At 42.5% G+C, this 27,162-nt stretch overlaps 1 protein-coding gene and 1 long non-coding RNA gene across 2 annotated transcripts in view; one reads left to right on the top strand and one right to left on the bottom strand.

Annotated features, from left to right (window-relative positions):
• The window catches only part of RAB31 (RAB31, member RAS oncogene family), a 114,306-nt gene that overhangs the window by 31,670 nt on the left and 55,474 nt on the right, over nucleotides 1–27,162 (bottom strand). The window contains exon 7 of the mRNA XM_027766537.1: nucleotides 4,824–4,933. Within this exon, the coding sequence (XP_027622338.1) occupies nucleotides 4,824–4,933 (110 nt within the window). The remainder of the gene's footprint in view (nucleotides 1–4,823; nucleotides 4,934–27,162) is intronic.
• Nucleotides 12,070–26,706, top strand: LOC102473931 (uncharacterized). The gene is made up of 3 exons (XR_336795.2): nucleotides 12,070–12,185; nucleotides 13,348–13,478; nucleotides 25,109–26,706. It is a non-coding gene; the product is annotated as an uncharacterized LOC102473931 (long non-coding RNA).

The following is a 27,162-nucleotide window of genomic DNA, read 5'->3' as shown; positions in this document are numbered from 1 at the left end:
GCTCTACCTCTCTTTTCTTTCAGGGAGAATTAAAACAAGAAATACATAAACCCAAACTTAGATTCCTCACACCTCAGAATCCTGTCTGCAAGGCTCACAACAAAATCCAGCCTCAGGGACCAGCAGTTAGCATAATGGCTATGTCGCTGGACTCCCATGTAGTTGACCGCGGTTCGCGTCCCAGACCCGGTGGCTTAAAACTCATGCCGGGCGCATGTGCGTGCGTGCCCAAGATCCCAAGAGGAGAATGGAGGAGAAGGGACTGCGGCATGACCATCCCCCCTGGGGGGTGATTTCTCGCTTTCTATCTCTCTGTCTCTCTCCGTCTGTCTGGCAAGCGCACGCGCCCTATAGCAAAAAAAAAAAAAAAAAATCCAGCCCCAGGAAGCTTGCGCCTATGCCAATCTTCCTCATCCCAGGAAACAGAATCTAGGGAACAGAACCCTGGGAGTGATTCTTGGCACCACCCTCTTCCCCACTCCTCTCTCCAACCCATTCCCTAGTGGTCCTGGTTCTTCTTCTAGAAGATTTCTGAAATTCATCTCCACTTCTTCCACCCTAATCCAAGCCATCACTCTCCTAGATTACTACTGCATAGTTGCCACATGGGATCTGGCTCCCTTAACCACTAGGACCAGCTCTTGAAAGCTCTTCTTGAAATCTTTGCCCAACTAATCTTGGCTCATTTTTCATGTCTGGGTTAAAAATAATTTCCATGGAGAAGCTTTGCCCACTCAACCTGAAGTCCTCCCTGTCATGCTCTCACAGTCCTTGTTCTTTTGCTTCTCGGTATTTAATACAATGTGCAATTGTACACCTATTTGATTCTGTGCCTATAGCCTGTCTCCTCCAGTTTGTACTATTCACTGTGACATAGCATGACACAGTGTCTAGCATGGCACCTAGCCCTTAAATGAGTAGAGTCTATATTTGTTGAATAAAGCATTTAATAGAAGTAAGGCTTGTCCCATTTGTTGGTGGTATCCAATCATAACTCCTCATAGAAAAGTGGTTATATCTCACCTGTCCTAGTCAACCCACTGAAATATCTCCTGGAACATCAAGAGAGGAGGATGGCTCCAAATTCAACCCTCTGAACTTAGCACTACACTATTTACTAGTCTCAGCTTTATGGGGAATCTTAAAGACCAAAACCGTTCTTCCCAGAAAACTTGTGATCTCCCTAGAATAGATACACAAAGGGACTTCAAAACATTCATGGGAAAAAGGAATTAAAGTGAGAGATTATTTTGGTGCCCTCCCAAAATGAAATTCATGCATAGTTATTTCATAGTGTCTATTTCCCTTGAAATTCTTGAAGGTCCTTTAATATATGAAGACAGATTGTATACAGGCCACCCAAAACAGAGCAGGGTCTAAATCCTTCACAGGGCAGCTTCAGTCTTTAAAAAGACACAATATTTTGGTGAACAATTTCCAGTTAGAAGATGTATTAGCTCATATTCAGAAAACACAGTTTATTTCATTTCTGGTTTATGAACAGTCTGGGAATGTAAAAGAGAAACATTAGTCTCTTAATCTCAGTCGACGTGAATTAACTTTGTCGAAGCACACCTTTTTAAAAGGGCTTTTAATCTCACTGCTTATTCTTGATTTTTTACTGCACCTTTTCCCCCAGGCATGTTTGTCTTCAGAAGGTTGCTCTGGGAGCATAGGTGTCAGCAACATCTACTTCTATTTTAAGCTCAGGGAGGAGCGTATGTAATTCAAGTAGGAACAGAGAAAAGGAAAATAAATGAAAAATCTGTGGCAAGATATTTAGGTGTGCTTGGAATTGTGTTTTAAATTAACCTGTAATTAAGCTACACAACCCATTCTGAAGAAATTCACCTGAAGGAATAAAGAAGTAAAAGGAAGGCACCAGAGTTTATAAGGATGAGTAGGGAGATATAGGTCAATAGGGATTTTGCCTGGTGATGCCAAGCTCCTTACAAGCTTTCTCTACTAAAGCAATCAGAACCATAATAAAACAGAAACAATCATTGTTTATTTGACACAAAGATGAGGTGATAAAGATATTCTATGTATTACATAGGACTTTGAAGCCAAAATTATCCCATGCTTTAAGCAAAAACACTTGTTTGTTCCTAAATGAAGCAGACCACCAGGACCTGAGGCATTAATTATTCAAAATCCCCACCACTGTGAGCCCTTGAGACCTTTCACGTGAAGGGATTTATACCGGCTGAATCATATAAAGAAATGATCTTTCAAGTTAAGTTATGAGTACTTGCTGCTTAGGCTTAGTGTTCTCTTTGAGGTGCTTATCTGATTTTTTTTTAATAACTTTCATAAATCTGAGGAAGTCTCTTAGCTTGTGCAGAAATCTCAAGCTGAAATTAAGGGGTGCAAGGCCCTGTGCTCACTGCTGCCTGTGTCGGCTGCCTTTCAGGGTCAGAGAGCTAATGCCAGGTGGGAGGGCCCTGTAAAACAGAAGGAGCTGTGCAAACAAATGGTGTTCACGTAGCAGTCATCAGGAGCGGTCAGTGGACAGAGGTGATCCAGCTTCGTTAGTTAAAACCACTTGTAAAGGGACTGAACAGTGGCACAGCAGTAAAACGTGATGCTCCACAAGGCCGGCCCACAGGGGAAGGTTGACAGTTCACAAGTGGAGACCCTAAATACATCACAGGCATGCTCACACCCACGACCCAGAGGGGCGGATCACAGGGTCAAGATCTTCTGGGGGCTGCTGCATCTCTATCTCTCTTACTCACAAAATAAATAAATAAACTAAAAAAAAAAACAACACCACTATAAAAATAAAATGTTAAATACTTATGCAAAAAAAAAAAAAAAAGACAAACGCCATCAGAAAATAATGAGTTTGGTCTAAGGAAATACAACATGTAGCATAATGGGTTCAAGCCAGACTCTCAGACATCACCCAGAATGACACTACTACAGACAGCAGAGGCCCTCTCTGGCCATCCTCGGGAAAGAGCAGAGTGTGATAATATGGAGTTTGTAACATAAGATTATAGCCCAGCACTCCAAAGCCCAGCTACTCAGGTTGACGAACCAGAAGGGCATTATTCTGTGGCGTGTAAAGTTATAGCAGGAAAACAATCCTTCTGAAGGTGGAAGAAAGGGGAGGTGAGGAGGACTCCAGCGAGAAGGAGGCCAGTGCTGGGAGGGAAGGCCCAGTGCCATTCTTTCGCTCGCTCATGTATTTTACACATTTCTGCACTGTGCAAGGAAAGCAAGTCAGAATTTCCCATCTCCAATGAATTCTCCATCAAGTGAACATAATAAACAAACAAAAGATTCCCTGCTGTGGGTCCTCTAACTGTTCCCAGCCAGTTAAACAGAAGTGAAATCTGTTCTGGGAAGGCCAGCCCTCTGACTTGAGAGTGCCACCAACAGTGACCAGGCAGAAAAGAGCACATCTTCAGTTTCCCTTCTAGAATTATCTAGGTCCAAGATATTTGAAGACAACTGCTAACTGTTCAGGGGTTCACATCTCCCTGAGGTGGATACCCCAGGACCTCCTATGCCAGCACTTCAGCAAACACCGGTACTTCTCCCAGCAGCTCTGAAGGTGTGATGGAATTTTCCTGAGGACAGCTCTGAGCCATTTCCCCAGACATCTGTCAGTAGATACTTCTCTGGCAGGACCCAGAACAGAACCACATGACCGGCGAATTTAGGAAGGTGAAATCTGGGGAGTGCGAAGCCTCATGGCTGCAGAGAGATGTGTTAGTGAGCCCAACAGCTGGCAAATAGTTCTTTGATCAGGTTATTTGTGGGGACCCAGCAAAAAGAAACGGAAGCATAACAGACCCAGAACTGGTGTCAAAGAAGGAAGCTGTGGGACCTGCAGTTAGTGTAATGGCTATGTTGCTGGACTCCTATGTAGTCGACCACGGTTTGTGTCCCGGACCCGGTGGCTTAGAATTCACGCCTGGGCACGTGTGCGTGTGTGCCCAAGATCCCGAGAGGAGAATGGAGGAGAAGGGGTTGTGGCGTGGCCATCCCCCATCACCCTGGGGGATGATTTCTCGCTTTCTGTCTCTCTCTTTCTGGCGAGCGCACACGCCCTATAGCAAAAACCTCTCCAAAAAAAAAAAAAAAAAAAGGAAGCTATCACGATACTTCCTTTAATTAGCTTATCTGAAAGGAGGGAAATCTTTACACATCTACCCAATTCCCAATTTCAATGATAGGAGATGAAGACACTTTTTGGTGACAATCAACAAGCAAAAGAAATTACTAAAAGGTTCTTTTCTTATGTCTATTTTACATATTTTATGCTACAGAGCACATGTGTGTACACAAAACAAAGAGATGTACCTTTGTAGGTCTCATTATGTTGTGATACCCCTGCCCAACAGCCCTCGGCTACTCAGGACCCTGGTCCCCTGTACATGTCCTGCGTGTTTTCAAGCTGATTCGGGGGTCTGAACGTGCGGTGGGCCATATGGCTTCCAGCCTTGCAGGGCACTTGCATTACTGCCACACCACAATGGCCAGGACTACTGTCTATTTTATCTACTCTGTCGACATAAAAATAAAAATGCTATAGAATGCATGATGTTTAATGGAAATAAATCATCTCTTTGCAAACAGTATTACTTCATTTTAATTCACAAAGCATAGAATAAATAGGTTTAAGCACAGCACTATGAAGATTTCACATCGACAGGCATAGCAGAGGTGAGTACTGGTAGGTTTTATATCCTTGGCATCAGATAAATTCACACAAAGTAAAAGTTCAACTTCAGAGCTGTGCAATTTTATCCTTTGATTCCCAGAAGCATAAAAATGCAAGCTAGGCTGAAAACACAGCGTTGGGTACTTACTGATTCCTTGAAAGAGCTCTTCGATATTAATAGCATTTTTTGCACTTGTTTCAACCACTATGGCACCTATGGATTCAGCATATTCCTTAGCATCCTTCAGGGGAACCTCCCTGGAAAAGAGGTCAACACAGAGAGATATAAATGCTCATCTATAAAACACAAATAACCCAAAAAAGACAAAAAAAAAAAAAAGATGATGTAGAAACAGCTCCTTTACTTTCCAACAGAATAACAGAGTCACTCAGAAAGTATTGAAATCTACTATGGGTGAGGCTTTTTAAAGTTTAAAACCCGGTCTCTGGCATCCATGAAGACAAGGCGTGCATGTGTAAAATAGCGCTTCTGGTCCCACAAATGCTAAGAATTCCAGCCAGTAAGGGAAATAGTTTGTTAGGAAGTATGGCAGTATCCATTCCAGCTTTCAGGGCCAGAGTTGAGCTTATTTTTATTTTTCTGTAACATGACTCAATATCAGAAACAATACTGTTAGTGTGTACTTGCACATGTGCTTTGGGGAGACTTTTCATGCACCATCTTTCACAAACCAGAGAAAAGAAATACAGACAAGACTTTACAGCTGGGAAATGAACACAGTTATAGCTACTATGGCTGTGATGCCGTATGGCATATCTGGATTTTTCACCTTTATGTTCCCACAAGGTTTGAGGACATGAACTCTATTTAAAAACCCTATTTAAACCTAAAATAACATGTATTGGTCTATCTTCAATGTGAAAATGCTGCCGCAGATTCATGGGTAAAAAGGACACAGTTCCCATTCTTCGGAAGTTTATTCAAGAAATGTTTATGTATATAAAAATGTATACATAAAAAATATATATATAGTTTTTGTTTGCTTGTTTTTGCTACAGGGTATGGTGCTCCCCAGAGAAAGGTAGAGAATGAGAGTGAAGTCACCACCCTGGGGGTATGACCACATTGCAATCCCTTCTCCTCCATCCTCCTTTCAGAATTTTTGGTGTACACACACACACACACACACACACACACACACACACGTATGTGTGCATGCAACTGGTGTGTTTTTCAAGTCGTTGAGTTCTGGACTGGAATCACGCAGTCGGCCATGTCGGAAATAGCCGTCTTAACCACCACGCCACCTGGCTGGCCCAATAAATATATATTTTTCAGTTTATTTATTCCATGAGAGAAAAAACAAGAGTAAGACTCTCCCAAAAGAGCTATGGTCTACCCTGAGTCTCAGTCAACCCCAATTATAGACACACTCCTGCGCCATTGTGCTCAGGGAGGTCCCACAAGAACCAGGACCTTTCCCATGTGGGTCCCATCACACTGCACTACTGCCGGGCCTGATTCATGAATATTTATTAAACAGCTATTATATACCAGTCTCTGATAGGTGCTAAGGAAAACACTGGTCCTTGCCTTCTGGAACCTACATTTTAGAGCACAGACAGACAAAACACATCTATGGTCACACTAACCCACCATACTGTACATAAAGTGCTTCAGTACAGGGATATAAAATGACACATTTTGAGCAATGGAACCCAGGAAAATGCCTTGGAGGAGGTCCTGTAAGTGTGGCCATGAAGGCTAACAAAACACAGTGAGAGTCTGTGATGGAACAACTTAAGCAAAGTCCACTCATTCCAGATATTACTAAAAGTCGCTTCTGCCCCCCTCCCCCCCCTACACACACACTGCCTTGGGTGTTAGGGTTGATTTACAAGTGAATGGCATGGTGTCAGAAAGGAGAGGTCAGAGTGGCTGGAGCTGACAGAGGGAGGACCAGGTAAGAACAGTGGCAGGAAGATGGCAGACAGACAGGTGGACAGGCAGACAGCAGACGGACAGAAAGGCACAGCATGCCTGTCTTAAACCTAGTGACCACTGAAGAACGGGAGGGTGACAGGTCAGCTCCATATTGTAAGGGGAAAATCGTGCACAAAATGGACTAGAGAGGAAGAATTCAGAATCCCTCTAACGAGTAATGAGAAATAACCCATCCTCAACTGGAAAACAGTTCTAGGAAAGAAAAAAGGACCAAAATGGAAACCGAGGGAAGAGACTGTATCCATCTCTCTCTCGCCTTCAGGACCCTTCAGGGCTTAGTCAGACAAGCACCTTCAGCATATGGAGGAGGCTGTGCCAAAACTCTCAAAGCAAACGGGGCTCCTGAGCTCTGTCCACTGGAATCTGCACTTCTAGAATCGTTCTCACCAAAGACATTGTAGGAAAAGTACCATCCTGGGTCTGCTCTCTTTATTGTTTGTAACAGACAAGCCTCGGGCCTGACACAGGGATTATTTTTAAGTTGTTTTGGTGGCCATAATCTTAACATTTGAGTTTCCAGAAAATGGCTTTTCTCTGTTCAGTTTGGGATGTTGCCCCTATTGTTCATTTCTTCAAGCAAGTTTTTATTAAACCACAGATAAAGGGTGGGGTTTGTCTTTGTCCAAATGTGGGGAAGATAAGACAAAGTGACGCCTGTGGCTCTATCTGGGTGTGTGGGGATTAGGAGTAAGGACAGGGGTAGGGGGCACAAGGCCTGGCAATCAAGGACACCTCAGAGAACCCTTTGATGAGAGATAATCACACACACACAGTTAAAACGTTTCCTCAACACCCTCTCTCAACAGCCCTACTGAGGGAAGAGCAGACTAGGTTTTGCCAGGACTAAGATGAGAACAAAGTAGTCACTCGGGCTGAATCCAAACTATCCATCCTGACAGCAAGCTGAGAGGGTCCCATTCTTTCCTGGCCTACATCAGATCTTAACATGAAGAGAGAAGTACACTCAGACTTCTTCCATGTTTAGAAATGGACCTTATTAAATAAATGATTTGCCCAAGACGATGCAGCTAAGAAGTAGAGGTAGCGTTTAACCCACATCCCTCTGACTGGCCCCTATGCTCTGTAGGACCCTAAACACAGTCACCCAGTGGCACCCACATTCCCAGAGGCTGTTTTTCTGTCTGTGAACAAAGAACACGTAGGGCTCAAAATATTTTCCAGCTGTCAAATACAGTGAAGTTGGGGTCCAGTGATGGTCCTTCTAATGGCAACTGGGATTAGAAGGGCCAGCCATTGCTTTTTTTTTTTTTTTTGTTTTTTTTTTTTTTTTTTTTTTTGGAGAGGTTTTTGCTATAGGGCGCGTGCTCTTGCCAGACAGACAGAGCGAGACACAGAGACAGAAAGCAAGAAATCACCCCCCGGGGGGATGGCCACACCACAATTCCTTCTCCTCCATTCTCCTCTCAGGATCTTGGGCAATCACGCACATGCGCCCGGTGTGAGTTTTAAGCCACCGGGTCTGGGACGCGAACTGCAGTCGACTACATGGGAGTCCAGCAACATAGCCATTACGCTAACTGCTGGTCCCGGGCCAGCCGTTCTTGAGTCTGCCAAAATCAGTTTCCATTACTGTGGTAGTAAGATAAAAAAAATAAGAGGGTCTTCAAAATTTTCATGTAAAATACATATTATGAAAAAACTATACATGGATTTCAATTTTTTTTGACACCAAAATAAACTTGTACTGTAATTATACTTTCCACAAATTTTTTGAAGTCTCCTTATGCACTATATTTGTTTTTTGACCCTGATTCCTGGTACAGAGCTCCTAAAACTCATGGGGTTTCCTCTGTGACCAGAGCCCCATTAGACCAGACCTGAGTGTCTCTCATAGGGCGAGGCCCTGAGATAGCTTTAGGATAGGGGCTGGTTGCCAGAGAACCAGCCCTGTAATTAGAGAACTGGAACTTTCAGCCCCAACCCCAACCTCTGGGACTTGAGATTTAATCAATCATGACTAAGTAATGAAGCATCAATAAAAACTCTCAAATGCCAGGCTTGCAGTGCTGCTGGGCTGATGTATGGGGAGGGCTGGAAGCTCCTTGTCCTGCCCCATACCTTACCCTATATGTCTCTTCTATTTTGTTATGCCCAAGTCATATCCTTTATAACAGAACTGTGATCATAAGTATAGTCTTTTCCTGAGTTTTTTAACCCATTTTAGCAAATTACTAAATCTGAGGAAAGGTCATAGAAGCCCCAAATTTATAGTCTGCTGGGCAGAAGTGTAGCTAACTTGGGGATGACATCTGAAATAGGGGGTGGTCTTGTTTTACTGAGTTCTTATTTTTTTCTGGAGAGGTTTTTACTATAGGGTGCATGCGCTCGCCAGCCAGACAGAGAGAGACAGAGAGACAGAAAGCGAGAAATCACCCCCCCGGGGGGATGGCCACGTTGCAATCCCTTCTCCTCCATTCTCCTCTTGGGATCTTGGGCACGCATGCACACGGCATGAGTTTAAGCCACTGGGTCCGGGACGAGGGCCTGAGATAGCTTTAGGATAGGGGCTGGTTGCCAGAGAACCAGCCCTGTAATTAGAGAACTGGAACTTTCAGCCCCAACCCCAACCTCTGGGACTTGAGATTTAATCAATCATGACTAAGTAATGAAGCATCAATAAAAACTCTCAAATGCCAGGCTTGCAGTGCTGCTGGGCTGATGTATGGGGAGGGCTGGAAGCTCCTTGTCCTGCCCCATACCTTACCCTATATGTCTCTTCTATTTTGTTATGCCCAAGTCATATCCTTTATAACAGAACTGTGATCATAAGTATAGTCTTTTCCTGAGTTTTTTAACCCATTTTAGCAAATTACTAAATCTGAGGAAAGGTCATAGAAGCCCCAAATTTATAGTCTGCTGGGCAGAAGTGTAGCTAACTTGGGGATGACATCTGAAATAGGGGGTGGTCTTGTTTTACTGAGTTCTTATTTTTTTCTGGAGAGGTTTTTACTATAGGGTGCATGCGCTCGCCAGCCAGACAGAGAGAGACAGAGAGACAGAAAGCGAGAAATCACCCCCCCGGGGGGATGGCCACGTTGCAATCCCTTCTCCTCCATTCTCCTCTTGGGATCTTGGGCACGCATGCACACGGCATGAGTTTAAGCCACTGGGTCCGGGACTTGAACCGTGGTCGACTACATGGGAGTCCAGTGACATAGCCATTATGCTAACTGCTGATCTCTGTTTTACTGAGTTACTAAGCTGTGGCGTCTGCAGTAACTTCAGCTATTTAGTCTCAGAATTGAATTGAATGGTATGTATTGGAAAATTATTGTAGGAACATATGACACAGTTACAGTTTGAGAGAAGAGCTTTGGAAAGGTGAGAATTTGCTTCCTGGAAGCTTCTTGCAGACATAAAGACAGAAAATATTTGAAAACTCCTCCAGCTTCAGTAGAGGCCCACTGCAAAGACCCACAAAGCCAACAGGTCACCCCCACACACCTATAATTACAATTACGGGAGACTATTGGCATCCACACTCATTTTTTTTTTTTCAACAAATATTTATTGAGTGTCTGTTGTATGCTGGGCATTGTGCTAGCGGCTGAAATAAGTCAACAGAAACCAGCTCACCTAAACCAAGGTATAACTACACAGCTTTGTCAATTTTGAAAGTAAAGACTATATCTAGAGTTTCTAGATCAGGCTCCATACAGAAATCACCCAGAAGAGTGAGTCTGCTGACAAGTATAGATCTGGATTCCTCCTCACTTCACTCCCCCACTCTTGGCTGCTCCTTCACCCTCTTTTCAAGAGCTGATAATTTTCTGCAAGGTCCTTGTGTCAGCATTATTCAGGGATCTTTCTTGACTATCTGAAGTCCCACCCTTACCTCAAAGCAGTTGAGGTCAGTCAGCTAAAAGTAGGCAGAGTGGTCAAGATGGAGGCTGGGATTCAGAAACTGGGCTGGAGTCCCTCTTGAGACAAAAGATAGCGAGGGTTGGAAGAGTAGGAAACCTGCGGCCCCCACAGATGATATGGTCCCATTACTAGGTCAACACTGAATTCAAAGGGCTGTAGGAGAGGCCATAGTTGGGGGCTAGGGGGTGGGAGGAGGAGTTGAGAGTTGAGAGTTGAGAGAAGAGAAGGGAAAGCAAGCAATGTAAGGCAGGGTCAAGGATGGGCCACTGCTTCCACAGAAGCCACTGCCCAGCAGAACATCTCGGACCCACCTATATATGGTATGTAGTTTGGCTAGAGTGCCAGAGACTCTATCTCTTCTATGTCTGGACATAGCTCTTAAGATATCTAAATGCTGATCTCTACTTGAATTACAAATGTAGCAGATCAACGTCTAACTGACCACCTTTTACCCAACAACCTGCTATTCTCTTACAAACCTGCTACTTCCCAAGTTAACCACCCCATCATCCCACAGTTTCTTTGCTCACACCCCTCAAAGCTAAGCAATAAAGCCTACTTATCCTCCCCTCCTAAGCTCACCTACATCTGGCCCACCACCTCAGTCAAGGCCCTCTTCATTTCTTACATGGATTCTTGTAGCGGCCTCTATCTGCCCCTATAGCCTCCTGCAATCTACACCCATAGTGGGGACCTTTCAAGCGGAATCCATCAAATATTCCCATGAGTAGGATTTTTCACTATCTCTGATCACCTTGAGACCAAACTGGACACCTCAGCAGGATGAGGCTTCCTGCCCTACTGCTTCCCCATTCACCCCGTTCCACAGTCATTCCAGATGGGTTGTGGCTCTAGGTGGCTCAAACCTGTTTTAAGCTCTTCGCTCTGTCTGTCCTCCCTTTTTGGGAGAGCTCAATGCAGCACTTGGTCCTCTAGAGCAGATGTTCCTGCTATTTCCTTCACAGTCTGTGCACACCTCCATCATGGCACTGCCATCTTAGAGACTTGCCCATCTCCCCAAATAGGCTGTGGGTGTCTTAAGCTCAGGACCATGACCTGTGTTTTGGGACTGGGGATTCTAACAGTCCTGGCACCAAGGAGACAATTAGTAAACACCTGCTGTGGTAACTGGATGACAAAGTCACCCCAAGTCACCTCGGCAGAGAGGAGGAAGTAAGTAGCAACGGAGCTATGGGGACTTAATGGGAAGTGTTAGTGCTGAGCAAGTCAGTCAGAGAAGTCTTGGGAGGCACAGGCTCACCCATCTTCCAAAGAGGCCAGGAGGGAGACTTCGAGAGTGAAACACTCAGAAGGAGTCTCCTCCTAGGCCCAGGCTCTCATGCTAACCAGTTGGTATTTCAAGGTCTAGACAGAAGTCCTGGCTGGTCACTCATACTCAGTGGGGGACAGAGATCAGGAAGCAACATTCCTGTGGGCTCCAGAATTTTCAACAGGCCTATGCTACCCAATAAAGGTTCTTGTTTTGTTGTTTGTGGGTGTAACCCAGCAACAGGACAGCTGACTCATTCTAATGCCAGGACCAGTAAAGATTCTCCATGGTCCTCCCTCCACAGAAGGCAGGGAAAAAAGACAGGGACACCAAGAAGGAACCACGAAGCCCCACCTGGGAGGGAGGGTAATCAAATCAGTAGGTTAAAGGTAGGATGATGCTTTTCCCCTTGTATTGAGAAGCTTTATTGAGAAGGTTCGGTTCCACAAATTCCTTTGGAGATAAATGGGTTCCCCATGCACTCCTCTGTAGTGTCTGGAAGTGAATTTTAGAATGAATCTTTCCCAGATGGCTAGAGAAGTACCTGCATGAGAAGGTAAACGTGTTCAGGCAATTCAAGCATGCTGCTCATAGAGGAAGTAGGTAGTTTCTCCCATGTTCACTTCCCTTAGGTCTCTTGGCTCATTCATTTACAAGGTGTGCTAAATGCTTTATACAACGTTAAATGTTAAGTAATATAGAAGTATGTTGATATTACACAAGGGTACTTCAAAAAGTTCAAGAAAAATGGAATCAGGACTGGTCTCACATTGCAACAGTTAAGAGCTAGGCACAAGGGAACCAGCAGTTAGCGTAATGGCTATGTCGCTGGACTCCCACGTAGTCGACCGCGGTTCGTGTCCCGGACCCGGTGGCTTAAAACTCACGCCGGGCGCGTGTGCATGCGTGCCCAAGATCCCGAGAGGAGAATGGAGGAGAAGGGATTGCGGCGTGACCATCCCCCCTGGGGAGTGATTTCTCGCTTTCTGTCTCTATGTCTCTCTCTGTCTGTCTGGCGAGCGCACGCGCCCTACAGTGAAAATCTCTCCAAAAAAAAAAAAAAAAAAAAGAGCTAGGCACAAACAGTCAGATCCCACATGGCTAATCATGGTTCAAATCCCAGCCCTAGTGGCTTGAAACACATTGGGTCCTTATTGGATAGCGTAATAGAAAAAAAAGGACTGTGGCACAGGGAGTATTGTCTGTCTGTTAATTTGACAAGTGTACACAGTAGCAATTAAAACCACACAAAAAAAACGGAATTAAAATGAGTTTATTTTGATGTAAAAAATTTTGCACAGATTTTTCATAATAAGTAATTTTTAACTTTTTGAGACCGCTCATAAAATATTCAGAACAATACCTAGCACATATGGGTTGAGTATGCCTTACCCAAAAAGCTTGGCACTTCAAATGGTTCAGATTTTGGAAGATTTGCATATACATAATTAGGGGTCTTGGGAATGGGGCCTAAGTCTAAACACAAAATTATGTTTCATAAGGTTATATACATAGCTTGGAGGTAATTTAAACAATATTTTTGTATTGTAGTATTTTACTGGAGACCCATCACATGAGGTAAAGTGTGAAATTTTCTTCTTATGGCATCATATTTCTACTTATGACATCAAATTTTGAAGTATTTGGATTTGGATCTTCAGATTAGGAAAATTTAACTCATAGTAAGTACTCTTACCAGTGTTTTTTTCTTTTTTCTTAGGCTTTTGCCATAGCGTGCATGCATTCACCGGAGAGAGGGAGAGAGAGAAATCACCCCCCGGATGGTCACACCAAAATAGCTTCTCCTCTATTCTCTTCTTGGAACTTTGGACACACACATACATGTGCCGGGCATAATTTTCAAGCTGCTGGTGCAGGGCTTGAGGTAAGGTTGGCCATGTGGGAGTCCAGTGCCTTAACCACCAAGCCATCTGCTGGCCCACCAGAGTTTCTTAAATGAGTTTTTGCAAGGCTATATAACAGAATAATGTATTTTCTTATAGAATGCCAAAAGAGCAAGGAAATGATGCAAGTGGAGGCTTGCCATACATTTTTTTACTTAACCCCTTTATTTAATGGCCACGAGAGCTCCTAGTTCAGTTATCAATATTTCAGAGAAGAATAGAGGGAGCAAGGCTATTTCAGCCAACTCACTAAGTATGTTAATTTCCATAAATTACCCCAAGAGTAAAATCGAATCATATTTTGAACTCCTTTTAATTTCTGGTATTAATTTGGGGTAATATTATTCAAGAGTGGTGAACAACTTTTCATAAACAATGGGTATTTCCTGTTCTGTGACTTTCATGCACATATTCTCTTCCCAGTTTGGTTTTTGGGTTTTCTGGATTTAAAAAAAATTTATTTGTAAGTACTTTTTACTTATTAAAAAAAAAAAAAAACCTAGCCCTTTGTAATACAGTTCCACATTTAGTTCAAGCTGTCATTTGTATTTAGATCTTGTGTATGACATTTTTGCCACACAGAAATTTTTATATCCTCAGACTTACTGATCATTTTCCTCTATGGCTTCTCAGTTTTAGATCATGACTTAATGATTCATCTTAGATCACAGGTTATTTTAAAAATTCACCTGTTTTCTATAATGTTTATGGTTTCATTATTTTACATTTACATCCTTGTCCTATTTTAAGTTTATCATCTCTTGTGTTTTTCCCTATGTCTAACTGGTTATCCAAATACCATTTAATGAATTGCCCCCTTTTAAACATACTGATTTTAAATACTATCTTTATCAGATACCAAATCTCCCTATGCACTTCACCCATTCCTTGGTTCGCTACCGTGTTCATTAATCTTTCTGTCTAGTTTGACCTAATGCTATACTGTTTTATTACTGAATCATATAAAATATGTTTCAATATCTGCTGGGGTTAATATCCTCATGACTGACTATTTTTGCCTATTTGCTTTTCTAGATGAATTTTAGGATAATTTCATAATATCCCCTTTAAAAAGGTTACTCTGGTAATTTGACTGGTATGTTCTGAATTCATAGTTTAATATAGAGCAAATTGACATTTTTACAATACTGAGTCATCCTACCCAAGGATGACATTTTCATGTATTTAAATCTTTTATGCTCTATAATAGAGTTGTAAAGTTTTATCTACATGAGTCTTGCTTGTTTCTTGCTAAACTCATGCCTGGCATTTAAAACTTTTCAAAACTTAAAAATTACAGACCTACAAAAAAAAAGTTGATTACTAGGTATTTTTAATTTGCATTGCTATTATAAGGAGGAGTTTATATTCTATTTGATTTTCTAATTGGTTATTAGAATAGTTTCTAAATTCAAATAGACGTTCAGTAAATTTCTTATTTTTTTCTAATCCTGCTAGCAATTAAAGAAATGCATATGAAAGGGTCAGCAGATGGCATAATGGTAACCTCACTGGACTCCCACGTAGTCAACTCAGTTTGAGTCTCGGACCCAATGGCTTAAAACTCATGTTGGGCACATGTGTGTGCATGCTCAAGATATCGAGAGGAAAACAGAGAAGGGACTGCAGTGTGGCCATCTCTCCTCGGAGGTGATTTCTCACTTTCTGTCTCTCTGTCTCTCTCTGTCTCTCCGGTGAGTACACACATCCTATAGCAAAAATCTCTCTAAAAAATGCATATGAAAATGAGGAACACATTATTCATACACATCATATTGGCCAAGATGAAAAATTCAGTGTTACGCAGTGTTAGCATGTGGAAAGATAATGACACTTCAACACTATTGGTAAGATAACCAAGTGATGCCAAAGAGTTCATGGAAGCTTAACTGCAAACAATCACATCTTCTAAGAAGTTTTTAGGCACTTTAGAACAGATGCATAAAAGTCCTCATTACCCCAGAAAATTAAACACCAAAGTTAAAAAACAAAACACCTTGATGCTAAAAACAAGAAGACATAATGAGGACATCTAAGATCCTTGCCATCCTCTCTGTTATATAACCATCATAACTAAGCTCTCTCTAGATGTCCTTGGACGAAACTCATGAATCTTACAGGGCAAACGTGTCTCGAAGTGTGGTATACAGATCACCTATACCACTGATTAGTAGGGCCCCCTAGGAATAAAGATTCTTGTGCCCCAGACCTCCTGAACCAGAGTATCCACTGGCAAGCTTCCCATCAGCTGATACATTCTACAGCCTAAGAATAACTCTTCTAGGAGATGGACTACAAAACACGGAGTTTGATATTTCTGCACTCTATCTAATTCGTAACCTGATGCTATGAAGTCAAGAGTTTGGAAATCTGTGGCAAGATGACTATACCTAACACATAATAAAATACACATTACTCAGACACCCTCTTACTGTGAAAAAAATAAAAGAACTGTAGATATACGAGCTCTTCCTAAAACAAATCTTCTGGTGTGGCTTATGTGTGTTCTTATATTTCTTAAATACCTTGACAGCAACAACTAAGCATTTTCTATTCTGCCAAACTCCTGAAATGCAACATTCAACATCTCATTTAAAAATTGGGGCCCTAGATTTTGACTCTCTTTCCCAACCACAGCCCTCTTTACAAGGTCAAGCTTAAAGACCAGCTAAGCCACCCATGAGTAACATGGCAACAGTGAGCAGGAGACGGCTGTTAAATGTCTAGTGCAACTATTTTTTGTCAAAGGCATCCCACATGTTTAAGGTATTCTAGCCAAAAGCAATGGAAATCATTCACAACATTCCATCAAATCAAGCAGAGGAAGGCTACAGGGTGTTTGCAAAAGCTGTGTGTGCGCCGAGAAGCAGATTCTCACAGCTTGCCCCATTCCCTCGCCCACCCACACAAATGAATAATCGGAGTTTGTTATGCTCCCATTAGCTCATATTTTCTCTAAATATCCATGATGTCTATGTAACACACAGATGAGGCAACCATTCTAACAATAATTAAAACAGCAAAATCTCTATTTAAAATGGTAGTGTTGATCAGCGCTAGGATTGATTTACCTGGGAGGTGGAACTGAAATGAAAATGAACTTCTTTTAAGAAATGAGTAACTGACCCCTTCACCATCAATGTCTAAATGGACAATAACATGTTATTACAATGAGCCAAACCCTTCCAGTAAAAGTACTTGATTTGTGTACCCTGGGAAGAATTCCTGTTCCCAGGGGACTTTGCCTGCTTAATAATGTGTGTCCGTAACTGCTATTCACCTTTAGCCAAATACCTGGTGTCAAGTTCAAACAAGCAGTGTCAGGTTCTTGCCACAGACTTAAATGGGTCATTCTTCATGGAAAAATATCAGAATTTGGAATCAAATGAGAACTGAGCAGAAAACATAGGTTCCACAGGGCACTTGGCCATTTATTTACCTAATCTTAATACTCCTCCAGATGGAGATTTAGGCTAGCCCTGGGGAGGTCAAAGAGAAGCACTGGAAAAAGCTGCTAGCTCCGTATCCAACAAGCTGGATCAAATCAGCTACCATTCCTTTTCTTGGTAGTCTGCAGATTACTCTCTGTCATGGATCCTGCTTGTACTTCTTAGGAGATGCAACACAGCATGATGGCAAGAATGCAGGCTGTGGAAGTGACTTCCTGGGTTTAAAGCTGGGTCCTCTACCCTCTTAGCTACAGGACTTGGCACAAGCTCCTTCACCACTCTGTGTCTCAGCTTCCTTATCACTACGATGGGAGAATGACAGTAACTTGTTTGCACAGGCATGAGGACTGGCATAAACGACTTACAGTGGTGTCTGGCACACAGTAAACATTCAATGCAGGTTGGCAATGATCATAAAATGATGACAATGAATTTTTTTTTTTAGGCCACTGCCCAAGTGAACAGTATACAAATCAAATATAAATATAAATTGTGCCATCTGAAAGTAATAATGGTGTTGGAGTTCCTTTTCTAAAGTTTATTTATTTCATTTCTTTCAAGGCCAAGAGAGATAGAGACAAAAAGACAGCACCCCCAACAGGGTCTTGAGTAGGTCTATGATCTACTCCCCAGTTGTAGTCAACTTGTACCATGAGTGCTCATGTGCCCAACATATTAAAGTTGTTTCTGGAGGTGAACCTAGAACCTCCCCCGATGTGTCAGCCTCACAGACCATTGTGTTTTAGCACATTAGCTCCCCACAGTTTTTTTTTTTTTTTAAGGTTTTTGCCATAGGGTGTGTGTTCCTACCAAAGACAGAGAGAGGGAAAGTGAGAAATCACTCCCCAGGGAGATTGTCATGCCACAATCCCTTTTCCTCCATTCTCCTCCTGGGATTTTGGGTACAGATGCACACACACCTGGCATGATTTTTATGCCATCAGGTCTGGGACTTTAACAGCTATTAGCCATGTGGGAGTCCAATGACTTTACCACTACGCCACCTGCTGGCCCTCCCTGCAGTTCTTTGCAGAAGTTCAATGATGAAACTCTGAAACTTTTGGTCATCATGTAAAGCGAAAGCCAAAAGACTACTGTATCTTCTAGAAAATCTCTAGGAACAAAAGCTGCTTACTCATGAAATTTGCTGACTTAAGTAAATCACAAAGTGATGACCTTGTATACCATTCCTTCCCCAACTCCCGCAAAAGGCTAGAATGATGCCTGTGGTTCTGGATTAGGGTCAAAGGCCTCATCATGAACTGAAGTTGATCTTAGCATGGATACAGATAGATGAACAGAATAAATGCAGATGTGTGTGTACACACAAGTCAATACACATACATAAACTTCCTGGCTTTTGTCAATGGAGGGCCTAAGAGCCATGACACCCTAGTGGCAATGAGCACACTAGGAACCAGACTTTGTTTTGTGTTGTTTTTCCTTCATGAGACAGAAGGAGTGATAGAGACACAGGTGTTTTATAACCACCTCACTGTCTAGCCCCCAAATCTATGTACATATAAAGCCTAAGCATAAACAAGATTAAGGCCAATAAACCTGTCAGAAAAAAATAGCAAAAATTTAAATCCTAAGAATAAACAAGATTAAGGCCAACAAATCTGACAGAGAAAAAAAAAAAAAAAAAAGACCGGACCGTGCAGTTCACATAAAACACTCGAATGGCCAACAAATATATAAAAAGATGCTAACTTCATTGGAAAGTAGGGAAATGTACAATGAAATTACCGTCAGATATCACTGAACCCCTGAAGGCTCACCGTACTCAGATTCTCCAAGGATGCAGAGCCAACAGGAAGCCTCACATCCTCTTGGTATCCCCTTTGGCAAACAATGGCACTGCCCAGTAAAACTGAGCATGTGCACGCCCTGTGACTCAGCAGTTAAACTCACAAAGGTCTGGGTAAAGGCTTACACATGGCACTAGGAGATATGTACAAGAATGTTCAAGAAGCAAAGTTCATGATAACGCCAAGCCAAAAGCAACGCAAATAGTCACCAACAGTAAAATGAGTAGAAAAATTGTGTTACACTCATAAAAAACAACAGTCGGTAGCAAGGAAAGTGTACAAACTACAGCTAACGTCATTGAGATGACTCTTGGAGCACGCTGAGTACAAGAAACAAGTCCTGACATCATTCACACAGGGCTATTCCATCTGTGTAAAGTTCACAAACAGGTGAATTTCAACAGCCTATTGTTAAGAAATGTAAACACTGGTGTAAAGTATAATGAAAACAAGGAAATGACTATCGCAAAAGTCAAGATAATGATTACTTCTGGGTGAGAGAAAGGGATACGACTGAGTAGGGAGGCTCTTTGGCACAGATACGTGGCTGCTCATTTTATTACCAGGTTATTCTCTAAAATAAACATGCATGTGTTATAGATTCTTCTTTAAGAGTCTCATTTGAAAAAGAGAAATTCCAGTTTCCTTCTGTGGGCTCTCTGGGAACTGGGTCTTCAGTGTCTGCCCTCCTGCTTCTACAATGACATGTGGATGCAGGTTCAGCCGCCCACACAGCAGCAGTAGAAGGTAAAGACACAGGAAGGCAGGTCTCAGAGAAGAGGACATACACATTAACAGCATAGACTCTATTCCTCGTCGTCGCTAATAAAACGCTGTATGCATTTAATACTTGCCATGATACCTCCAGACCTGTCCTTGGCTTTAGATGTTCATTGTCTTTTGTGTTTATAGTATTTGGAACCAATTGGATTTTTATTATCCACTACCTCAAATTCTGTTCTTTAGTTTGTATGTTTTTAAAGTAGAATTGTTTATTTAATTTTATTTATTATTTTTTAAGTTGACTAGAGAGAGAAAGGGAAAGCGAGAAAGCAAGTTGCCAGGTCTAGGACTCAAACCACTGTCAGCCATGTGGGAATCCAACACTTTAACCACCCTGGCCCCTAGTTTGTATAACTGTTAAGAAATATGGGGCTGGGATCAGCAGTTAGCATAATGGCTACATCGCTGGACTCCCCTGTAGTTGACCGTAGTTCGAGTCCCAGATCCGGTGGCTTAAACTCACGCCAGGCGCATGTGCGTGTGTGCCCAAGATCCCGAGAAGAGAATGGAGGAGAAGGGATTGTAGCATGGCCATCCTCACAGGGGATGATTTCTCGCTTTCTGTCTGTCTCTGTCTGTCTGGCGAGCGCATGCGCCCTATAGCAAAAACCTCTCACTAAAAAAAAAAAAAGAAAGAAAGAAATACGGGGCTGGCAGGTGGCGTGGTGGTTAAGGCACTGGACTCTCACATGGCTAATCATGGTTTGAGTCTTGACTTGGCGGCTTGCTCTCTCACTTTCTCTGTCTCTCTATCTCTCTGGTCACATTAAAAAAAAACTAATAATAATAAATAAAATAAAATAAAATAATTCTTAAGAAAGAAAGAAAGAAAGAAAGAAACTCCTGGCCCAGTCACAGTGGCAGAGGGAGTAAGGGTGCTATTACATGACACAGGCTTAGGGTTCAGATCCTGGGTCAACCTGAACATGCCCATGACCTTGGCAAGCTAGAAGGCTGAAGGGAGGATAGTGGCATGGTAAGACCCTGTCCCTGTCAGGCATCTCTCTCTCTCTCTTCCACTTTCTATTATGACAAAAATTTTAAAAAAGAAAGTAACTCCCATGTCCATGTCTGGCCCACTACCAAGGACAACATGAGTTTTGGAGACCTATATAAGAAATGAAAGCAGTCTAACTTCTATATCTTAGTTAAAATACATATATTTTTAAAATATTTAAAAAAAAAATTTTAACCTGCTAAAAACCTCAACTTCCTCCCAAAAAAAGAAAAAAGAAATAGCTGCAGAAGTACCTGTTTTGTTTTGTTTTTGTTTGTTTTTTTTTTAAACTTGGCTGGAAGTTTAAATATTGGAAGTTTAAATAATATTAAACATACTGCAGGAAGCTCTGAAGGTACAGGCTCATCTAGTTTCCATCTCTAGACTGTACAGGAAATTGCATGAATCACATACTTACTCAAAACTCTAGAATGGCCCTTTTTGTCTGCCTCAAGACTGGCCAACATACCGTTTCTTTAGGAACGTGGCAACTACCTGAAGCACTGTAATAAGAAGGAGCCTGCAACCACAACGGGCTCAGGAAAACACCGTGCCCAGGCTGACCATCAGCGGCTGCCATGGGTCTGAGAAGGGGAAGCAGGAGGCAGGAGCCAGGCTTGCCAGCACATCAAGCCCAGAGGCACACTTAACAACCCCCACTATCTTGGGTTCTTCACTATTTTCAGGGCAAATAATCAGGTAAATATCTTTCTTTTTCTCTAATCATAGAGAGCGCGTGCAAGTGCCCAAGAAAGAAGCATCTTCCACAGAGTCTCATCACATCACACTCTCCTTCTCCAGCCCTCCAGTTCCTCAGGATCTGGGCACATGTGCACATGCCCAGCACATTTCCAAGCTGACCAGGGGACCCAAACCTGAGTTGGCCATACGGCTTTCAGACTTGCAGGGTGCCGTATTAGCGCTGAACTGGGCCCAGGCAGATACTATTGACATATGCCTATAACATGTGCCAAGCTTACTCCCACTCCAGGCCTTTGGCCGTGACTTATCTTCCTGGAATTCCCTCCTACATGACTCATCCTTAACGGTCAGCTTGTGACAAGTCATCCCAGAGACTTTACTAATCACGCTATAGAGACTCCGGACTCTGCCTTTCCTGCATTCCTTTGTCCTTTCTGAACTGCACTGTACCAACTGGAGCTCTATTAAATATAGTACAGTACTGCACCTTAGATACTTCCTCATTCCCTCCCTCCCATAAAGAAGTCAACAGTTTCACGGAAAAGACCTTCTGTCTTCTTATACTTCTCAGTGTGCTTTGCTGTACGCAAAAGAACCACCAAAACTTATTTGCTCATCAAATGACCAAGAACTAATAGGGCAAATATTTTTTCTTTTATCCTATACTAGTTTACATTCTAACCCCAGATGCCCTTGTCTTGTTGGACCTCTACTCTTGGAACAAATTCATTAGCACAGCTCCGTCAATCTCCAAATATTTCTCTAACAGATACCAGGGGGTGATATAAAACCTTAGAGACCATGATTCTATTCCTCAGAAGAGATCGGAGTACACACAAATAGTCCATGGGTATCTCCTGGATTATACTGATGGGCGGTGGGAGTAATCTTGGGCAGAGAAGGCCAGTGACAGCAAAGCCATCTGAAGGTCGTTACCTATCACCCTTGAGAAGGTCCCTGCATTTCTCAGCCCCTAGTCTTCATCATCACTGTTGTTGGGCAACTTTCTACTGCTAACGCCTGCAAGATAATGTTAGGTCTGAGGAAATGTATTCTATCAGAATATCTCCTTTCTGATTCATTCTCACCCTTAAATATGCTAGGAAGGAGTGTTATTCTAAGGAAATGCCAGGAAGAGACCCTAGGGCTTGAAGAGTAGTTCTAGTTTCCATTAGACAAAGGTCAATTTCTCAATGATTAAGAAAGGCAGAAAGCTCCAATAATCAGTGGCGATTTATGTAGATTCAAGGGTTCAAGGCCTAGACAGTGATACTCTGTGAGGTCAATCCACGTAGGAAGGCCCTGAGTTTGTGACTGGAGAACTCCTGAGTGCAACAGACATGCACGTGCTCGTGATATAAGCCAGCTGAGAATGGGGGTGGATGGTGGTATCGTGACTCTGTTTGGAGTGCTAGTTCCCTCTCTATCTCTGTCTCTTTCTCTCTCATTCATGAAGGAAATAAAATTAAAAAAATTTTTTTTTTTTTTCTGAAAAGGTTTTTGCTATAGGGCATGTGTGCTCACCAGAAAGACAGAGACAGACAGAAAGCAAGAAATCACCTGCTAAGGGGCATGGCCATGCTGCAATCCTTTCTCCTCCAGTCTTCTCTTGGGATCTTGGGAACACACGTACACGCGCCCAGCATGAGTTTAAGCCACTGGGTCCAGGACTCGAACCATGATCAACTACATGGGAGTCCAGAGACATAGCCATTACGCCAATTGCTGGTCCCAAAATTTAAAAACTTAAAAAAATGAGTTCAAAATTAAGAAAATGAGATCAAGCCCCCTCCCCCCCACCCCCAAGAAAAAGCAGAACGTGAACCTGCAATTTTTTTCTTTCTTTTTTTGGAGAGGTTTTTGCTATAGGGCGCATGCACTCGCCAGAAAGACAGAGAGAGACAGAGAGATGGAAAGTGAAAAATCCCCCCCTATGGGAGATGGCCACGCCACAATCCCTTCTCCTCCATTCTCCTCTCGGTATCTTGGGCACGCCCGGGATGAGTTTAAACCACCGAGTCCAGGACTCAAACCACGGTGGACTACATGGGAATCTGGCAACATAGCCATTACGCTAACTGCTGGTCCCGACCTGCAATTTCAAAAAGATGGAGTGGGAGTAATCTCTTCTAAAAATTACTTAGTATAGTGGCTATGGGTCAAAGCTTGCTTTTAAAGCTGACTTTGCCTGTAAGAAGAAATGTGAAAGAGGCAATTCTGGCTTAATGGCCAGGGGTGGGATTCTTCTGACCTTGACTGATGGTATTCCTTATATACCTACTGTCCCTCTCATGAAAGTACCACAGCCAGGTGACCCTAATCCCTTGTTCAAGCCAAAGGTAACCAACTATAGCCTGAGTATAAGACACCCCGACCGGGCTGGCTGGTGGTGTATCAGTTGAGGCTGCTGGATCCTACACAACTGACTGCAGTCTAAGTTCCAGACCCAGTGGCTTGAAAAACACTTGGGGCACCTATGTGTGTGCGCCCAAAATCCCTAGAGGAGAGTGGAGGAGAAGGGATTGTGGCATGACTATCCACCTAGGGAGTGCTTTCTCTTCTCTGTCTCTCTTTCTCTTTCAGGTGAGCACATGTGCCCTGCGGAAAATTTTTTTAAAAATTTAATTAAGAAAAAAAAGACAGTCCAACCATCTAAAAGGTGGCTGCACTCAAGATGCTGGTCAACAGGGGAGCCTCTTACAAATAGATGAAGACAAAAACAAACAATCTCATTTGATGATTATCAATGTGAGATGAAAAAAGGCTAGCAGACAGATGTATTTTTTTAAGTTTGTTTGTTTTTTTTTGTTTGTTTTCATGAAAGTGAGAGACAGAGAAAGAGGTGGGGGGGGAGCACCTCATCAGGGTCTCATGGCATGATCCCCATCCTCAAGCCCTCTTGCCAGCCAGGATCATAAGTCTAGAAAGTACAAGTTGACCACAGAACTGAACTGCAATCTTCCATAATCCCATTCTGCTTGAGCAGCATTTTACTCCTGTGCCACCGAGCTGGCCCCGGTACTACTTTTGGGTCCTGAAAGATGATGTGTGTGGTTTCTTTCTTCTCCACGAGGCCCGAATAGAAAGAGACAGGCCCTGGCAGGTGATGCCTGCAGTCAGGCCTGGATAGATCCTGGGACTTCCTCATTCTTCTCTATCATAAACTCCTAGCACCTTAGGCAATAGTTTCCTTGTATCACCCTTGGACCACTTGTAAAGGTATCATTTCTATTTTCTATTCTTTTAAAAATGTGCTAAAGGGTGCACATTCTCAATGGAGAGAAACAGAGAGGGAGAGAGAGAAAGTTAGAAAGCACTCCCCATGGGGGATGGTCACGCCACAATCGCTTCTCCTCCACATCTCCTTTTAGGATTTTGGACACTCACGCACATGTGCCCAGTGTATTTCTCAAGCAACCAGGTCCAGGATTCAAACTGTGCAGTAAGTAATATGGGACCCAGCTGCCTTAACCACCAGGCCACTGGCTGGCCCAAGGAATCACTTTTAAAAGTATTTATCTCCACCTCCCTCTTCCTATTAAATCAGAATCCCTGGAGCTGAATCCAGGGGCGGGAACTTATAATTAATGCCTTAAGGATTCTTATGCTCATGAAACTTTTAAAACTACTGAGGAAAGGTTATCTAATTCTTTTTTTCTTTTTCAGAATTGGCTTGCTCATCTTCCTCTGCCTGGTCCAGGACAAGGCCATGCATCTCTTGTGGGGCACCCCATACTTTCTGAGAAGATTTCTTTTCTACCTAGACTCCAGGCCAATCTGCTGTCCTAAAGCCACGGAAACCTTGAATGAGCTCCACGCCATGTGGTACTTGTTCAGAAACTTGGTGACCAGCAATTCACTTATTTCATGAGGGTGAGAGAGAGAAAGGCACCCTCAACAGGCTCTTCCTGCATCCACGTTAGCTTTTTCTGCTATCTTGACCAGACGCATCACATGGTTCCTCTCTGCTCTCTCCACAGTGGATGCTTTTCAAGTCAGCCGATACCTCAGATTCTGCACCCTCAGTTCAGTGGAGGTTCTCATTTTCTTTCAACATGTATGTCCTTTAAATGCTCTCAACTTTGCAATCCTTATGTCAGCCATAGCACGTGGGAGGAGGGAGTATCAAAGTCCCACCAGAAACTACACACTCTCTGTTCCTGGGAAATGTGGCCAGAATTTCTCTCCAAGGTGTGTCTTCATGGGAAGAAGAGTGGCAGAAAAGAGGGGAGGTGACAGAGAGTCCCTACTCTGTGGACCCAGGACAGTCTTCTTACATTCCATTTTGCTGCTGTGACTTGGATTCAGAGAAACTACACATTACATCAATTTTACAATAATTTAAAATAGAGAGAAATTGTGTTTAGGTTTGTTCAAGACTGTCAAAGAGGAAAAAAAAAAATCCATACTAGAAGTCCTAAATTTACCTGAGTAGATATCTCTGAGTACCTTTCACTCTGGGTAATGGGATGGACTTGATACCATCTTCTGGGGCATGGATGGATATGAAACACACCAACTATGAATGGGCATCTCCTCTGCCAAGCATTTCTGCATTCAAAATGCCTCACATGGGCTGGGCTAAGTTCAGAGAACTAATTCCATTTCCACTCCAGCATACTCAAAATATTCCAGGCATAACTTCTCTTAAGAATGGACAAGCTTACATAATCAAAATGTGTTAGATGAGTTTGGTTCAACCTAAACCTACACACACACACACACACACACACACACACACACACACACCTACATACTGGTGCTCTACAGCCCACAATGAAAAATCAAATAGAGTCTTCTGGGAATTAAAGGAGAGCAAAGTATTTTAGGATTAGAGTAAAAGAAGGTCAAGCTCTGAATAAGGTCTGGGTTTAGAGAGTTGGCTAACTCCCCAGAAAAATCATACCAGCAGGCAGAATCTGGAGCAGCCAGACTGGCTGACCAAGAACCTGATTCTTCTGCCATGAAAAGGTGTCAACAACAAGCAGATGCCCGTTAGGTATCCAGACCCTATCATTTACCAGACTATTCCTGTCTCATAGGAGACATATACTCATATATGCTGAGCAGAGACCAATATATGAAGATTCCTCTTTCCTTCTTTCCTAAATTGGGGCTCTTAATATAGTTTAAAATTTTTTTGGTACATTTTACTATTTTTCTTTTGTATGTTGGGTGTATTGGGATGGTAAAATTCAACATTTGGTCCAGTATGTTTACAAAATTTTAGATAAACAACCTTCCTTTGTTTATGCATGAGGAGACTCCAGAAAGTTCATGGAAAATAGAATTAAAATACAGGTTTATTTTGGTCTAAAATACTGGAAATTCATGCATAGTTTTTTCATAGTATGCATTTTCCATGAACTTTTGACGACTCCCTCATATATATATTTATATATATATCATATGGTATACAGATATACACATATACTGTTCAATTATTTTTTATTATCATTATCTAAACCAATTTTATTCATCGAATTTTTTTATTGAGAGAACTGTAAATTTACATGCAGTTGTATGAAATACTATCAAGACATTCCTTGTACATTTTGTGCAGTTTCTTCAAATGATCACATTTTTCAAAACTGTGGCCTAATATCAGAAACAGGGTACTGAAACTGATATGTTCTGTCTTATTCAGATTTCTCCAGTTTGACTTGCATTCGTCTGTGTGTGTGTGTGTGTGTGTGTGTGTGTGCGTATGTGTGTGTATT

Source organism: Tupaia chinensis, unplaced genomic scaffold (genome assembly GCF_000334495.1).
Source record: "Tupaia chinensis unplaced genomic scaffold, TupChi_1.0 Scaffold143584_1, whole genome shotgun sequence".
Classification (NCBI taxonomy): Eukaryota; Metazoa; Chordata; class Mammalia; order Scandentia; family Tupaiidae; genus Tupaia; species Tupaia belangeri.
Note: the sequence above shows the minus strand (reverse complement) of the source record. Positions and strands in the feature narration are given on the sequence as shown.